The following is an 18,395-nucleotide window of genomic DNA, read 5'->3' as shown; positions in this document are numbered from 1 at the left end:
ATTCCTGGATGCTGATTGGTCGAGAGGCGTACTGTCATTTCATTAATAATAATTTAACCAAAATAAACAAAACAGCGCGAAATTATTTGCATACAAGATAAATAGCCCAGGAGAGTAACTAAAAAAGGTCAGAAAGGAGAGGGAAAATTAATACTGTCAAAGTAAAAAATAATGGAAAAGGCCTAAAAGGGCTATGTTTTTACAAGAAACGTTCATGTATGCGTAAAAAATTACGTCCTAAAAGATCTCAACGAGGAGCATAAAAAATTTACGATTTTATTACGCTAATAATGAACAAATAATCATGCGACGTTGACAACATCATGTTGTTCCTGCAAGAAAGGATTAGTAGCACTTGCGATCTATATATTTGCAATTTTAAACTTAAAAGTTTTACAATAAAATTTATAATCTGTGCACGTTCTGCTATCGGCAGTTCACGCTGGAAGATTTTATTACATCTTGAAACTGGAAATGTTTTAAAACTTATGAATTACGTTTCTTTTTTTTAACATTATCGATGTTCAGATATAGAAAATGGAAAATAAAAAATAGAACAAAATACGTGAATATTGGATTTTGCGGACTGAAAGTGTTCGCTTTTCGAAAGGCGAGATCGAATGCAACACGCTTTTAATGAGCTAAAATAATTGCATCGCAATTACTTTGTCGATCTAGACACATCATTTCTTCTTAGAGCATTGGGAAAAATTCCTTCGCCATTTCCCAAGAATTGCTTTGCCATTTCCCAATTATACTCTGCATTGTAGGTCTGTCTTGTGGCTTTGGTTCCGTACAGGATTTTACCAGCTTTTTAATACTTTTGCTTGAAATTCTTTCTCTTTGCATTTCTCTATAGCTGGGATCAGGCAGTTCACAGATTGCTATCTCACAGACCAGAATTCCATAACTGAAGACATCGATCTATGTTGAAAAACAAGAACATTATCCCTTTAATTAACTGCTTTAAATTAAGAAAACTGTTCCCGAACTTCCCATTACATCATGGTTTATAGAATATACATTCTTAGAAGAAAAAAAAACTACAATACAATTCAATAACTATGTTGAGGTAGATTTATCAAAAAAATGTTCGTTTCTCATCACATGTCGATTGTATTTTGTACAGATAAACCAATAACAATATTTTAACATATTTTTCAGGTCAAGGTTGAGGAGCTTAGCAAGACGAATGCCATTGTTAAATTTGGCTAAAATACAATAGACAAGAAAGGAACCATTTTTTCGATAAACCTGGACAATAGCATATTTAATAATTTGTATTGTACTTTTATTTAGTCTCCAAACCATGTCAGGGGCGGATCCAGAGCAAAAATTGACCGTATCATGTACCCCTTGAGCACCGGAGGTGCGAACCGAGCGCCGAAGGCGCGAGCCGCCTAGAGGGGTCCGGGGGCATGCCCCCCCGGGAAAATTTGAGAAGAAGAACCTCAAAAACCGCAGTTTGCCGCAATCTGGGCGTCGAATGTTAATAAATAAACATCAAAATGACCAACCCTCCTCCTTTCTCATCCGGGCTTGGGACCGGCAATGGCGGAGTAAAGGATCTGCTTCTCGCCATGAAACAGCACCACGATGCAAAGTCTTATATTTATATTAATTGTTGTTCTTTAAAATCTTGAAAAGGAAGGGAAAATGTTCAAATGTACTCCCCATGAAACAGCACCACGATGCAAAGTATTATATTTATATTAATTGATGTTCTTTAAAATCTTGAAAAGGAAGGGAAAATGTTCAAATGTACTCTCCATGAAACAGCACCACCATGCAAAGTCTTATATTTATATTAATTGTTGTTCTTTAAAATCTTGAAAAGGAAGGGAAAATGTTCAAATGTACTCCCCATGAAACAGCACCACGATGCAAAGTATTATATTATTAATTGATGTTCTTTAAAATCTTGAAAAGGAAGGGAAAATGTTCAAATGTACTCTCCATGAAACAGCACCACCATGCAAAGTCTTATATTTATATTAATTGTTGTTCTTTAAAATCTTGAAAAGGAAGGGAAAATGTTCAAATGTACTCTCCATGAAACAGCACCACGATGCAAAGTTATATTTATATTAATTGTTGTTCTTTAAAATCTTGAAAAGGAAGGGAAAATGTTCAAATGTACTCCCATGAAACAGCACCACGATGCAAAGTATTATATTTATATTAATTGTTGTTCTTTAAAATCTTGAAAAGTAAGGGAAAATGTTTAAATGTACTCTCCATGAAACAGCACCACGATGCAAAGTATTATATTTATATTAATTGTTGTTCTTTAAAATCTTGAAAAGTAAGGGAAAATGTTTAAATGTACTCTCCATGAAACAGCACCACGATCGATGCAAAGTCTTATATTTATATTAATTGTTGTTCTTTAAAATCTTGAAAAGGAAGGGAAAATGTTCAAATGTACTCCCCATGAAACAGCACCACGATGCAAAGTATTATATTTATATTAATTGATGTTCTTTAAAATCTTGAAAAGGAAGGGAGGCTTCACGATAATTTTATTTCTTGCGCAATCAAAACACAGCAAAGGTATCGAAGGGTATCCAACGTCACAGATACACGACCTATGATTGGCTAGATACCCTCAAAGGTATCCAAATGCCTTATTTAGTTACTATTTTTAGTAAAATTTGAACCGCGGACCGTATCAGTACACCGTGGACGCATAAAGAATATTTTCCCGATCAATTTCCGATTGAATTTAATTCCTCGGTTCGTGCTTTCGGAAAGTTCTCGGCTTTTTTCGGTAAAGCTCCATTTAACGACGTAGAAACGTGTTACGTTTATACGACAATATACGTTAAGAGCTGTAATTACTCGAATCTTCATTATTTTTTGTGAACAGAAATAGCATGCGATAAAATGGAATATTTTCGGAATATTTTATAGAAAATATTTCACGGGAAAATCTGACCGTATCTCGAGCTACGCTCGATACCCTCTGGATCCGCCCCTGCATGTATATTCTATTAACTGTGATTACAACACCTTCACGTGTTTACGAGGTATTTCCTAAGCAAGGTGTAGAAAGGTAGTTTGGTAGACACTTGGTAAACGTGTTCCTGTCACATGAATCGTTATCGAAATATATATATCGAAAAATATTTTTCTATAGATGTCGGTTCAATGCCTTAGGTGATGAAGCAATTATTTTGTTGCATGTTATGTGAAAACGCAGCCACGCTGCAACTCGATAGTCATGGGCATTTAGTAAAAAAATATCACATCGAGAAGCCGGCGTTTGCCATATGCAGCATACAGCACGATGAGTCACTTTGATATAATTTAGTTCTACATTATTTACCTTAGGGTCCTGTCTAGCTTGCCCGGCTTCAGGTGCAGCGTAAAGAACTGTTCCTATATTTGGTGTGTTGCATATATCCATGTAATTAGCTGAGCCATAATCTGATATCTTCGCTCTTATAACTTGATTAGAAGTGTCCATCAATAACAATACGTTGGAACTGCTAACATCGCGATGGACTATTGTGTTTTGTTTTGAATGAAGGTAGTTAAGACCACACGCAACGTCCAAAGAAATCGATTTAATTTGCTGATAACTCAATCGCAAATTCACGTTCGCTCGTTCCTCGAGAAAACAACGCAAAGTCATATCCATCAGTTCTGTCACGATTAACAAATGATTTTGTTCATTTCTTGTTGCGCATATGAACTGAAGTAAATTCGGATGACGACACTGCGATGCGATATATACTTCACGTTGGAGAAGTTGCAAGTTATAATTAGATATAAGAACTTCGTAGTATTCTTTAACCGCTACTTTAGATCCATGAAAGTCTCCCTTGTATACAGTGCCATAAGCCCCTCGTCCGAGCACATTAGTTGAAACCACTACGGCACTTTCTTCAACCTTAGACGCAGCATCTAATGTCATATTGTCGATATGTCTTCGAAGTTGCCCATTTCTTTCTCCCTGAAGACGCTGTATCTCATTACTCATCTCATTCTTTTCTTTCTTATGTTGCTGAATTTCATTGTTCATCTGGTCGATACTGTCCCGAAGTTGCTGAATTTCATGGCTCGTCTCATTTCTTTTTTCCTGAAGTAGCGGAATGGAAATTTCATCAATTTTGTCATTCATATTTCTGTTTTCTTGACGAAGTTCCTCAACTCCTTTATTCTCATCGTTGTTTTCCTGACGAAGTTCCGTTGACTCGTTATCGTTTTTGATGCCGTTTGTTTCACGAAGTCGTTTGATTTCCTCGTTCTTTTTATTGTTTTCATGATTAAGATTTACAATTGCGTCATTCAATGCGTTGATAGATTGACGAAGTTTCTCTATTTCTATGTTTTTGTCTTTGTTTTCACGATCAAGTTGCTGGATTTTGTTATTTTGGTTGAGGTTTTGTTGGCGAAGTCCCGTAGTTAGGTCAACCATTTCTTTAATTTGTTCACGTAGATGAGCAATTGTCTCATTATTGTGGTTGTTTTGCTGACGGAGTTTTATAATTTCGTTATTTTTGGTGCTGTTTTCCACCTCAAGTTGGCCAATTTCGATACCTTTGCTTATGGTTTCTTCCCGTAGTTGATCAATTATTTTACCCATCGTTTTGTTAATTTGATCAATGTTTTCAATTTTTTCACTCTTGTCGTTATTTTCTAGACGAACTTGTTCAATTTTATTCTTTGTGTTGTTCTCTTGACGAAGTAACGCGATTTCATTATTCATGTCACTATTTACTTGAAGAAGTCGTTTGATTTCCTTATTCTTGTCGCTATTTTCTTGGAGAAGTTGCTCAACGTCGTTGGTTTCGTTGTTGTTTTCTTGACAAAGTTTCCCACTCATGTCTTCATTCTTATTGTTTTGTCTTCGAAGTTGCTCAATTTCTTTTTTTCGGTGGTTGTTTTCTTGAAACAGGTGAAGTATCATGCTGGTTTTGTTCAAGTTGTCTTGTGTAATATGTTGCATTTCGGTGTTTATGCCGTCATTTTCGTTTTGAAGTTGCTGAATCTCGCTGTCTTGGGCTTTACTTTTTTGTTGAAGCTCATTGATTTCATCTCTTATTCGCTTTCCGTTTATCATTTGAAGACGAAATTCTTCGGCGATTTCTGTTTCAGCTGCAAACTTCTTCTCCAGCTCAGCAATATCTTCCTGACGTGCGTTTTGCAGCGTCGTAATCTGTCCGTGAATTCCACTCATTCGCTGGATAAGTGCATCGCGATTTTCTAACATCGATTGATTAAATCCCTCAATCCTGAATATTATTCGATTCAAAACCAGATTCATCCACCTAAGAGAAATAAATATCATTGTTGAAGTCCAAATTTGCCGTAACTGTCGTGAAAAAGTCATTTTCTATGATGCGGAATAGTCTGGTCGTAGTTCCTCCCTCGTGTCTCGTAAAACGCCCCCTACAGGCCTACTGCTTTTCATTGCAAGCATTGCAAGTTCTTACTTTGTTATAATATGTGCACTTACGCCCAATGGTTGATTAGTCTGCTGTTGATTGCTTTCAAAACCATCGACTTGATCCCTTCAATCAAAGCATCGTATTCTTCGCTCTTTTTACCTTGCCTTCGTTTGTCTAGTGCCTCCTTAGTGGAGACGTAAACTGTTTGTTCAAGAGGATTACCGTCTGGCCAATACTGCTTCAGTTCCTGCACAATACGTTGCTTCACCTCATGCTGTTCATCTTCGTCCACCTGATCCCACTTGTTGGCAACGAAAAGAGCGCACTCGGCCAAATGATTTGAATTCATTTCATCAGCAGATTCAAGACTTCGAACTTTATCCAATATTCTTACCAACTGCAGAAATAAACAAATCCAGTATTGATTCTTTGACACAATATCAACACTTATCCTTTTCTTCAAAAAGAACCGGGAACTGGTAAACTTATCACGGGTAATCACTAGACCTCAGACTTTCGACTTAAGGAAAGTTGGTGTGGAAAGAAAGGAAGTTTGTATTCGGTGAGTGGGCATGTGTTGTCCAGTGAATCAAAATCAGGCAACTGACTATGTCATTGTGAACTGGACTGATTCGCAATGATGTCGGCTAGCCTTTGTGTTGCCTGCCTTGTCAGTTGATAAGTGATTATTAAGTGAGATCAAATTTAAGTGGACTGGGTGTGCGAAATGATAAATTGGAAGAAGACAAAAGGATATTCAGGAAAACTAGGAGATCATGTGTTTCAGTTGTTTTCTACGGTCGGTGAAACAATATTAAATTCGAAAAGAGAATTTGGCAATATCTACCCTGTCTTTTTGTATTCCACCAGCATTTGTACTATTTATGACATACATGAATGCAAAAGCATTTGGCAGGTAACTCATCAAAGTTTGATCCATTATTTCGGATTCGCCAACACCTGGGCTGTCGATTATGACAACGCCGACCTACAATATGTGATAACTATTATGATTAAGTGTCCTTTCTAATTCCCACCCCTCTCCCCACTTTCCGCATGATTTCACTTTACTATCAACAACTAGAAACGTATAAAGCCTCTTTAGACCTCCCCACAATATAATAGCAAATTAGATTGCAGTCGCATCCTGCAACCTCACCATGCATTTACTCATCGCATGTTTTTTTTTCAAACGCTCAGAAATTGCCCGTTGTTCGTTATAACTTGCGTTAAAGCTTTGTAGCCGCGTTATCCAGCTTTCGTTAGAACCGGCCCTAGTACTCTTTTCTTCTAACCTGTAACAATTCATTGGGCCAGAAAATTTCCACTTTTTCATACGAGGATCCTTCCCCCCTGTCTTTCTTCTTGTGTACGTAAGGAGCAATTTGTGCTTTGTAGCTCTTCTCACAAACGCGAGGCTCCTTCAAACGCACCGTTTTCGGCGGCAAAGGTGGATAGGATTCTGAATTGTCGCTGGTAGCTTTGCGGTGTGCCACAAGTTTGGGGTCGATTCCGTATTTTATTTCGCATATGGTAGATGTTGTACTGAGACAGGAGTAAGGAAGCAGCTCCACGCCAAGCAACAAGTTTATCAGACAGCTTTTCCCCGAACTTGTTTCTCCTAGAAATGAGTCAAATTGTCATTTTTCCAAACTTACCGTAATTTAATCAAACAAATCAGTTGAAGAAGGACTTGGTTTTCGAAGGTCGAATACACCGGTATATGGTATACTCGACCTTGATAATAAAAAAATGAGTGAAGTTCAAATATACCGAATAGGGTATACTGTCGGCAACTGACAGATAAGATGAGTCGTATTTGCCATTTTCTGGCGAATATCACCATGGTCGCATTCGGCATTCGCCATTTTCCGGCTAATATGACCATGGTCGTATTTGCCATTTTCTGGCGAATATGACCATGGTCGTATTTGCCGATTTCGATCCGGCGAATATGACCATGGTCGTATTTGCCATTTTCCGACGAATATGACCATGGTCGTATTTGCCATTTTCCGGCGAATATATGACCATGCATGGTCGTATATTTGCCATTTTCCGACGAATATATGACCATGGTCGTATATTTGCCGTTTTCCGGCGAATATGACCATGGTCGTATATTTGCCATTTTCCGGCGAATATGACCATGGTCGTATATTTGCCATTTTCCGGCGAATATATGACCATGGTCGTATATTTGCCATTTTCCGGCGAATATATGACCATGGTCGTATATTTGCCATTTTCCGGCGATAATATGACCATTGTCGTATATTTGCCATTTTCCGGCGAATGTGATTATATAGACAAATGTCTCTTTTACTCGATTATATTCTAGTGATGTAACCGTGATTGATAGGATGAAGGTGTATGTGGTGTGGTCACGAGAGCGAGAGAGTTTGTTGGACTGAGACATTCAGTGAGTGAGGAACTATGGCGAGCGAGAGAGAGTAATTTATAGCCCGTGTGCTATCTGACGGTGTGAGTGGTGAGATTCGTTTGGAAAGTGTTAATAGACATTTGGAATTCTTTACTGGGTTGAAATATAAATATACTATGAAGACTATGTAACTTGTCGAGGATCACATTTTGAGGCAAATTCTCGACAATACTCCACCTTGGTAATAAAAATATAGTGAAGGTCGAATATACCGGAATAAGGTATACTCGACCTTGGTAATAGAAAATCAATTTAAGGACGCATATGCCAATCAATATTTGGTATACTCGAGGGGACTATATAATAAATAATTATTGAAGGTCAAATATACTGGTATATGCCTATATCAGTGGTATATTCGACCGTTGTGGTATAAAAAAGTGATATAATAGAAATACCGGTATATAGTATATTCGACTGGGTAATAAAATATTCACTTCAATCGCGGGTTAATTGTCACGGCAATGTCAGTAACAGGAACTTAGATACGGAGCATTAAAAAAGAAATTATATCTCAATGGTTGGATTCACACAGGCGGGGAATATTGAGATTATATATACATACCAGCGACAAGGATGTAATAATCTCTTTGCTGTAGTCTCTTGATTCGTTCTTCTAACGTTTGCATAACGTCTGGAAAATCTTCCGATAACAATTGCTCCAGACGAGTTCTTTTCAACCCATCCTCTTCCTTCGCATCCAAAATTATCGAAAGACCCTGAATGAAAAACGGAAATTGTTACTGGTTCTTCTTCTATTGACGAGTTTGCCTGTTTGTACTACAGTTAGCCGGATTTTAAGAGGCTTATTAATCGTGATGGAAACGAACAATCATTTGTAGGAAAACAATATTTTTAAGTGTTTTAATTGAAAAGTTATGCATGCGTTATGCATGCATAAAATCGCGACGATGAGGAAGTATTGCCACTCGTCGCCAATATAGGAATGTATCAATAGTACTCGACTAAGATTCCTACAAGTTTAAAATATTGTTAGTTTAAGAGTACACACATAGCTACATTATATTTATGTATTATACTATACCAAAATAACTAAATTCGTCATAGCTAATATTTATATGTATATAATTATTCAAAAGCCTTTGTAATTGATATTATAGGCTCAAGATATCTCAAGTTCAAGTTGTCTCAGCTCAATTCATTTCAAGATATAACTTCTCTTACGAGTTTATGGCTCTCCTAAACGCCATACATATGCATGCTGGGCATGATTGACTTCTATCAGAAAAATTGACTCCTATAGTATGCTGATAACGCGTGGTGTATTTATAATTCTTTAAAATCTTTCTCTACATGCAGTGGAATACTATGAGAGTTTGAAAGACGCCTTTGACAATTTCCACTTCTCAAATTTTGATAGATGCGAACGAGTTGCTGATGCTTTCAAATGTAGAATTAAGTAGAATTACCTAAATACAATTAAGGGAGCATTTACAAATACGTTCACGAATGCATCAATTCGAAGACTGACAAATATCGGATGAAAATTCAAAGAATAAATGGTCTTATGTCTTTCTATATGTATACGTCGTTGACATACATGTATAACACGCATCTCTTTGAACTGCATGTTTACTCGCTGTAAGATTTATTGAGAGTCCATACACAAGAGTCATATGTATTGCATCGCATATTACATAACAACTCTTGTGTAGACAATGACGTAATAACTTTGAAGCATGATTTTCATGAAGAGTTATCCTAATTTTGCGAGTAGTATTGCTCATTGGTTCGGCTAATTTATCTAGTTTCATGTATGAGCAATATCATTGGGATCAATTTCCAAAAAAGCAAATAAATACCTTTTGGAAGCCATTATAAGTCGCTTCTCTTGAACCTCCGGAGGACATCTTTGTAGACGACATTACCAGAAATTTGAGACATTTTGCGTCCGCGTTCGTGGGCAGCGTCCGCTTCTTGACCCAAGGAATTGGTGAAAATTTCATAAAATGGCTCGATGGTATAATTATGCAATTATAATTATGCTTCAAATGTGTATGGCCGGATGCTTAACACACTGAAAAATCATGAAACGCTGTGGGAACCGTGGCGGTAAAAAATACGAAGATACTTATGAGTTATATCGGTAGCTATATCACAACCAAAGACATTTCCAACTCCGAACTTTGCATCGTCCAAAAGGAAAGTGGTGTATTTGACCAGATTGTAGAGCATGTTTACCGATATTACTATGGTTTATATAGCCGAATCATTCAAATTGGACTTGTATATAAATCGCACTCAGGAACCTAGAGGATTTGCTAGTGAGTGAATTTTTTTGTTATAACTCTTCCTTTCTGAGCGATTTACAGAATTCGAACTCCGAACCAAGAAAAAAACACACATAGGAAGCGTAATTTAAAGTTTTGTGATTAAGCCATATTGTTTCGCATGAAATTTGGCCGCCATGTTTGTTTTTATCCCAATGCAAGACGCCATCTTGTCCCAAATTTCTGGTAATGATTGAGTAAACTAATGTTCGATGTAGTTGTTCATTTCGTAGCCTCGCAATTCATGATATTAATACATTTCAAAAGATTGACACTTCACCAAGACTGACCAAAGTCAGCCAAGAGCAATATCTATTTAACTATATGATATTTTGATTATATATACCCACTGCACTAACAAAATCATGCAGGAATTTCAACACGGATTGTTGAAGAATGCTACAATAGTCTTTAGTGCGAGTTCACGCTGATAAAATTCTATGGGTTTATACAACACGAGACATAATAATAATTAACTCATCATGTTGAAGTCTATAATTTCTTTATAAAATATGCAGTTCATTGCCTTTCAAATCCGTCTCCGTGATTGGTCGAGAAACGTGTTTTTATAACTGTATAGAAACACGGGAATTTTCCCGCCGAAAGTGACAAGCGAAGTAATGTAATGAGAATTTGTAATTGAATCGAATTATAATATTTGTAAAGAATCTTTTTATTGAGTTATACTATAAAAAAAATAGAAATAACGTGGAAATAAGCCTTTTGAGAGGAACAGAGCCAAATAGTTAATTTTATAGTTCATTGAGCCTTGCCTCTTCTTTCTAAACAAAGAGTTTGCCGGCAGCCTGCAGCCGGCTTTATTATCACCTAATTATTCGACAGAATCGATTAATAACAGGCAGTTTTCCATGCATATATAGCTAGGATTCATTGCTTGTGATTTGAAAATGTACGAAATGAATTGTATGTAAAAATTGTTTAAACAGCATAGCAGGGCGCAATAATTAATGCCTTTTGCGTAGAGATATTTCAAATCCTTAGAAATTAGACCTTGTTTCCAAGTACTGCACGATTAGATAGCCATCTATGGAGAATGCTGTAAATAGCAGCTTCGATAGTAGCTACTTCTCAAGTTTCTGAGGGAAACATATACTTCACATACGCGGTTCCGTTCATGGGCTGCTTTGTTTATTTAACCTTTCGAGACGAAAAATTTGACGGGAATTTTTTTACTAGCTGGAACGGTTTTCATTGTATAAAACTACGTAGCGCCGTGTTAATGGAGTTTGTTTAGGCCCATTATGCGTACACTTTGCAATTTGTCGCGTATACGATTCTTACCCTGGAGCACGCGCGTACTATAAATGTTATATTATAATCAAAAGTCGATGGTGGCTTGGAAAAACGAAGATAGAAACATACGATTATTGTTGTAAAATGTCTTAAAAAGGTGAAATGTCCTAAATGTTTAAGCTTACGTTGTTTAAAATCATTCTCAACACTTAATTTTATGTTAAAATGAAACAAAGGAATGTAACAAACAATTAATAGCGACTACGCTTTATTTAAGAAACAGTTTTAACTAAAAACTGTTGCCTATGTTTGTCTATATTTTAACTCATGTAATATATATTGCTATACATGCCGTGGTCGTAGCTATATTGACACACTTTAGATCTTTCTTACAGCTAGTTAATGTAAGAAATATTTCATGATTTACATCTTTCAAACTATCAGCTACGATCATGATCTTTGTTGATTACAGTGTTGATTAAATTGAGTACAGTGTTTTGGCTGTGAACTATTCATTCTTCGACTTCGTTGTTTAGCTATCGATGGCCGAACAGTTTCGAATATATCCTTATAAAGTAAATAATTGGTTGCTAGAGTTCTAGAAAAAAATTAAGAAGAAGATATTATATAATAGATTTTTAATTTTTTTTTGTTATTTTGCACTATAATGGCATCACATTTACGTTACCGTTACACAAAATTTCACTTCACTTCCGCAAAAAGGGAAAACGGCCCGTGTCTTGAGACTCGTAGCGTTTCCAATGTTCAATCACATCCTGCATCGTTGGCCTTGCTGGTGGTTCAGGTTTCGTGCAGGTCTTCACCAGTTGTTTCACATTCCTGTTTGGAATTCTTTCTCTTTGATTTTCTCTACTTTCAGGGATAGGTAGTTCACAGATGGACATCTCACACACCAGAATCCCATAACTGAAGACATCGATCTGTGTGGGAAAACAAAAACATGCCATAATAAAAAAGAACGGCGTGCAAAACTCGTTTTTAACTGCCTAAATTAAACAAGGAAAACTTTGACTCGAGAAACTTTGCCAAAACATCAAGACTTTTCGCATCCATCTTAAGTAGTTTTAAAGTAAATACGCCGGTGTTAGTTAATTAAAACTACTTCTCAACGACGTCCCTATTATCTACCACATCTCAACTGATCGTGATTACCTAGGTTATAAAGAATTCAAACAAGCTAGCTTTATGGAGGGCACGACAATAAATTGATCTCTGAAGAATTTTGTTCTATTCTCATTACCTTAGGGTCCTGTCTAGCTTGCCCAGCTTCAGGTGCAGCGTAAAGAACTGCTCCTGGATTTTCAGTTTGACACATATCCATGAAATTGGCCGAACCATAATCTGATATCTTCGCTCTTCTTGGTGAATGATTTCCAATTTTTAACAATACGTTGGCACTGCTGATGTCACGATGGATTATTGGCCTCGGTTTCTTTGTATGAAGGTAGTTGAGACCACATGCCACGTCCAAGGAAATTAATCTGAGTTCCTCGTAATGCAGCCGCAAGCTTAAACGTCCCATATATGTACGTAAATTCATATCCATCAGTTCTGTCACGATTAACAGATGGTTATGATTATTTCTCTCCGCGCATATGAACTGTAGTAAATTCGGATGACGACACTGCGATGCAATATACACTTCACGTTGGAGATGCTCCAGATTATGTGGAGATATGATTAGTTCGTGATATTCTTTAACCGCTACTTTAGATCCATGAAAGTTTCCCTCATAAACGGCACCATAAGCCCCTCGTCCGAGTTCATTAGTTGAAACCACCACATCACCTTCTTGGATAGGGGTTCTAGACATAGCCTCTGATGTCATATTGTCGATATGTTTTTGAAGTTGCTGTATTTCATATCGCATAGCATATCGTTCATCCTCAAGACGCCGTATTTCATTACTCATCACGTTCTTTTCTATCTGATGTTGCTGAATTTCATTGTTCATCTGGTCGATACTGTCCCGACGATGCTGAATTTCACCTCTCATTTCATTCTTTTCTTTCTGAAGCTGCTGAATATCAACCTCCATTTTGCTGTTATCGCCCAAACGTAGCCGAATTTCACGGCTCATCTGATTTCTTTCTTCTTGAAGACGATGAATTTCATTGCTCATTGCATCATTTTCTGCCTGAAGTTGTTGCTTCTTACTGTTCGTCTGGTCCATGCTGTTCCGAAGTTGCTGATTTTCATTTCCCATCTCATTATTTTTTCTCTGAAGCTTCTGAATGCTGTTCTCCATTTTGGTCTTATCACTCTGAAGTTGCTGAATTTCATTTTTCATTTCATTTTTTTCTGTTTGAAGCTGCTCAATACTGTTCTCCATTTTAGTCTTATTGTCCCGAAGTTGCTGAATTTCATTTTCCATCTCATTTTTTTCTGTCTGAAGCTGCTCAATACTGTTCTCTATTTTGGTCTTATTGTCCCGAAGTAGCTGAATTTCATTTTTCATCTCATTTTTTTCTTCCTGAAGCTTCTGAGCACCTATCACTATTTTGGTCTTATTGGCTTGATGTTGCTGAATTTTAATTTTCATGCTATTACTTTCTTTTTGAAGCTGCTGATTACTGTTCTCCATTTTGCTCTTTTCACCCTGAAGTTGCTGAATTTCAATTTTCATGCTATTACTTTCTTTTTGAAGCTGCTGATTACTGTTCTCCATTTTGATCTTATTGGCCCGAAGTTGCTGAATTTCAATTTTCATGCCATTACTTTCTTTTTGAAGCTGCTCATTACTGTTCTCCATTTTGATCTTATTGGCCCGAAGTTGCTGAATTTCAATTTTCATGCCATTACTTTCTTTTGAAGCTGCTGATTACTGTTCTCCATTTTGAGCTTATTGGCCCGAAGTTGCTGAATTTCAATTTTCATGCCATTACTTTCTTTTTGAAGCTGTTCATTACTGTTCTCCATTTTGGTCTTGTTGGCCTGAAGTTGCTGAATTTCAATTTTCATGCAATTACTTTCTTTTTGAAGCTGCTGAATACTGTTCTCCATTTTGCTCTTTTCACCCTGAAGTTGCTGAATTTCATTTCTATCCTGATTCTTTTCATTCTTAAGCAGCTGAATTGTATTATCCGTTTTGATCTTATCGCCCTGAAGTTGCCTAATTTTACTTTTCATTTCATTTTTCTCATTCCAGAGTTGCTGAATTTCATTTTTATTGCCAATGTTTTTTTGCCGAAGTGTTTCCATTTCAGTCTTCAACGCCTTCTTATCTTCTCGAAGCTGCTCAATTTCATCTTCCTTACCAGCGCATTCATTGTTGATTTTTTCCACTTCTTTCTCCATTTGATTGATATCTTCTTCATGTTCCCGTATTTTCCTGTTCTTACTTGCGATTTTCTCTTGGAGTTCCTTCACTTCACCCCATATCTCCTTGTTCTCTTTCTGAAGTTGCTCAATTTTGTTGCTCTTGCCAATATTTTCTTGCCGAAATGTCTCCTTTTCCTTTTCCGACGTCTGGTTTTTAAGTTGCAAATTTAAGATTAGCTGCGAAAGTTCTTCTGTTTCATTCCCCTTTTCATTTACAACTATCTGGAGTTCCTGAATTTCTTGTTGCAGATCATCGTTCTCTTCTTCCAATTGACGTCGACGGCTATTTCGTCCAAAAAAAGGTAGGCATCTCGAACTGTCGTTCCTTGACGTAGTCATATTCGAAGTCATAATCTCGTTCTCTAACGTATCATCATCCCAGCCAACAAATATCGTATCTATGATAGCATCTAAACGGAAGGATTATACGATGTTCAGCCCAGGGCTCAATTGTTCGAAAGCTGTTTAGGTTAAACGGTGGATAAGCCAAAGTTTCAAAATACTCTCATAGATCTTGCGAATGACTGAACTTGCATCTTATACGTTTAATTTGTACTTCCATTGAAAATTAAACAATTTACATCAAAATATTCCAGCCCGGTTGTTCAATAAATCGATAGTTTTGTTTTCCATTTTGAACTTATCCATCGTTCAAGCTAAACGCCTTTCGAATAACCGGTCCCAGGACCTGTGCTGCGTTTTTTTGTTATTCTCGCAAGGAATTTAACTGTTTTCGTGTTGAGCATTATTGAATACAGCATTCCAGGTGCTGCATACTAAGCATTTGATGAAGCATTTTTATCTCTCTACTAGATATCAAAAGTACGAATTGACATAAAGGTTAATTTTGCAAATATAAGGTTCTTTGTCAGGTGAAAAAAAAATTTAGTGTAGGGCTAGACTTTTTTTTGGAAACTGCAGTTTTAATCCGCGTTTATACTACGTGCTTTGACCTGGCGTCGACCAGGCCTAGGCCTAAATGTGAACGTTGTTTATCCAGCCTAGACCAAGCCTGGACCTGGTCTAAGCCACAAAATCCAGGCCAACAGTAGTAGGTGGCTTGGATCAGACATGGACCTGACCAGGAGCAAAATGTTGGTAAAGTGAACAGGCTTTACCCACTCCTGACAAATTTTGAACTTAACAATATGATTTGTATAGGATACATATAGTATTACCACTTTTCGGCGTGGTTTGGATCTCTTTCCAAGTATTTTGCCAATTACTTTGGCTTTCCGATATCAGCAACAAGTAAGACAGTGTAAACGTGGCACATATTACATAGATTTTTCCTAGACCTGGTCCAGGCCAGGTTTCGGCCTGAAGTGTAAACGCGGCTTTAGTAACTGATTATCATTGTAAATCACCTGGCATGGATGGTAACCTTCATAGTTTATTTGGGAGAAAAATTACAATTAATCAATTATTTGATTTCAGGTAAATTTTCATGGCATCAAATGGTACGTCAGCAGACAATATATACAGATACAGCATTGATATTTTCGGAAAGCTGATTTGGATGAGGAAAAAAAGAAAGTTTTGATGGTGAATTTTGAGTTTTGATCAGTGGCAGAAAATGATATAGAGATCAGGTGATCGAATAATGAGCAATCGCGCCACCAACGGCTTACGCAAAGTTCAAAAGAAATAAATATTTAATCAATACACTATCGCAAAACCATCGAAGCGGGTAAATTTATAGCACTTTCGGTTTTAAAAATGATAGTACGAAATTTCCCGAGGAAAAACCCCGGCTTTTTATGAAGAAACCTTAATAGTTTTACAAATCTAGAAACTTGCAACCAATGTCAATGTGTGTCAACTTGCATGGGCGCTTGAAATATATTTTGCGAATACCTATGTAACAATAGTAATAACGAAAGTGCGGTAAAAATTCTCAGAAAAATTTCGCAATTACTGTCAATGTATTCGTATACATGCAGAATTCTCTCGATTTAACTAAGATTTAGCTTTAATTTCTTCGGCGTAGACGACTGTTATCCTCAAATTAGAATTACTTTGTGAAAAGCAAAGATTAATCGTTACATGGTAAAGCTTTGCGTTCTGTCTCGCTTTCGATGCACAACTCTTTATGTCCGCGATGAATAAAGCCACTCAGGTTTTATCAATGAATACAAAGTGTATTAACTTTCTAGGGCACCTGTACTTTAGTTATATTTGTTAACGAGAGACAATATGACGATCTCTTAATCGAAAATCGTACGCCCTGCCTCAAAATAGTTACGTCTCAAGTGTCCATAATCAATTATGTAACAAACTAGCCAGTATAAAAAATGTCTACAAATGTCCGCGATCTCCCCGTGAATGAGGCTGATTGTTCGCTTTCGCGCCACGATGCAGGATAACCATAAAGAAATAAAATAAATATAAACAAACCTGGCGAAGTTCGTCAATAACGCAACTGTGTATACTTTTACTTCCTGCTGTTCTGTTGCTAGCAAAACCAAACAGTTGTCGTTTAATATAAGCTCATTATTGACTCTACATCATTCTTAATTGTGACGAGTAAGTCATATGAAACGTTTGAAAAGCTAAACCGTTCCAAATCTGTCTCAAAGACAACATTCACAAAAGGCAGGCTGCAGTCCAACAGCTGCAAGCTAAATGCTCGCACAAGCTGATTTCAAGGAGTTCCCTGTGCAAATTATCATTGTTGGAATGCGTGACGGGAAATATTTTCCCGCGGATTCATGCTGTTATATTTCTGTAGACTTTGCTGCTGTCAAAGTTTATATTTAACTTCTCGAACGAGGTTGCTTATGAAGACATTTCTTTCAAAATAAAGTGGTATCTTAACGTACTTTATCGTTTTAAATAACTGTATTGGATATATTTCACACCATCGTCTTTATTATATTAAGTTTCGTTCGGCTTCATAAATGTACTTATAATTAGCATGATAAAATTACTGGATGCTAATTGGTCGAGAGGCGTACAGTTATTCCATTAATAACAGTTATTTGCATACAAGGGAAACAAGTTATTCGCATACAAGTTAAACAAGTTACTTGCATACAAGTTAAACAAGTTATCAGTTTGCATACAAGTTAAACAAGTTATCAGTTTGCACACTGTTATTTTGAGGGAGTTATTTTAACTCCTAAAATAGGAGTTACGGAAAAAGGTACAGAACAACTCACTTTTTGGAGTTAAAAGCAGGGGCGCCGGAATATCGATAATAACGGGGGCAGATATTCATATATTCGTGTTCGCAGATCGTAAAAACAATCGATTTCAAAAGGAGTTAATAATGCGGAACACGAATATATGAATATCTGCCCCCGCTATTATCGATATTCCGGCGCCCCTGGTTAAAAGTAACTCCAGATTTGGAGTAAAATATTAACTCCGTTTTTGCAGTCAGAATAACTATCATTTAGGGGTTAAAATGTAACTCTTAAAAAGGAGTTAAGCAGTGGTAACTCCACTATCGGAGTTATATTATTTCTACTTTCAGAGTTCTGATGCAAATTGTGTTTGTGTATTGGATTATTAAACTAAAAACATTAAAGCCAAAGGTTCTCGTAGTGTCATATTGGTAAATTTATCTCACAAAATTTTTTATTATCAATTCACATGCATTTGTATAATATTGTGAGTTGTATATTTGAAAAGACAGATCAATACAAAAGCTCTAAATTGCTATAT

At 36.7% G+C, this 18,395-nt stretch overlaps 2 protein-coding genes across 2 annotated transcripts; both read right to left on the bottom strand.

The window, feature by feature from the left end:
• Nucleotides 1–316: 316 nt before the first annotated feature.
• Nucleotides 317–9,734, bottom strand: LOC114523791 (putative leucine-rich repeat-containing protein DDB_G0290503). The gene is made up of 7 exons (XM_028544824.1): nt 9,663–9,734; nt 8,405–8,558; nt 6,692–7,017; nt 6,244–6,384; nt 5,465–5,793; nt 3,329–5,276; nt 317–924 (listed from the first exon to the last, which is right to left on the bottom strand). The coding sequence occupies exons 1-7, from the start codon at nt 9,723–9,725 to the stop codon at nt 694–696; spliced, it is 3,192 nt and encodes a 1,063-aa protein (XP_028400625.1). The 5' UTR covers nt 9,726–9,734; the 3' UTR covers nt 317–693.
• A 1,956-nt stretch (nt 9,735–11,690) lies between these two features.
• Nucleotides 11,691–17,242, bottom strand: LOC114523832 (golgin subfamily A member 6-like protein 7). The gene is given in 5 exon segments (XM_028544867.1): nt 11,691–11,982; nt 12,073–12,325; nt 12,646–14,199; nt 14,202–15,136; nt 17,124–17,242. Coding segments are annotated over 3 exon segments (2,664 nt in total). The 5' UTR covers nt 15,078–15,136; nt 17,124–17,242; the 3' UTR covers nt 11,691–11,982; nt 12,073–12,091.
• Nucleotides 17,243–18,395: the final 1,153 nt, after the last annotated feature.

The sequence above is a fragment of the Dendronephthya gigantea genome, unplaced genomic scaffold (assembly GCF_004324835.1).
Source record: "Dendronephthya gigantea isolate DGI-Jeju-01 unplaced genomic scaffold, DenGig_1.0 000028F, whole genome shotgun sequence".
Classification (NCBI taxonomy): domain Eukaryota; kingdom Metazoa; phylum Cnidaria; class Anthozoa; order Malacalcyonacea; family Nephtheidae; genus Dendronephthya; species Dendronephthya gigantea.
This window is presented reverse-complemented; position numbering and strand designations above follow the sequence as displayed.

Bases quoted from the DNA above. Each gene is read 5' to 3' on its own strand.
- LOC114523791 (XM_028544824.1), bottom strand. From the start codon at position 9,725: ATGTCGTCTACAAAGATGTCCTCCGGAGGTTCAAGAGAAGCGACTTAT. The intron at 7,018-8,404 runs GTATGTATATAT...ACTCATTTCTAG, and splicing joins TTATTACATCCTTGTCGCTG to GAGAAACAAGTTCGGGGAAA. The intron at 5,794-6,243 runs GTAGATATTGCC...TTATTTCTGCAG, and splicing joins GTGGAATACAAAAAGACAGG to TTGGTAAGAATATTGGATAA.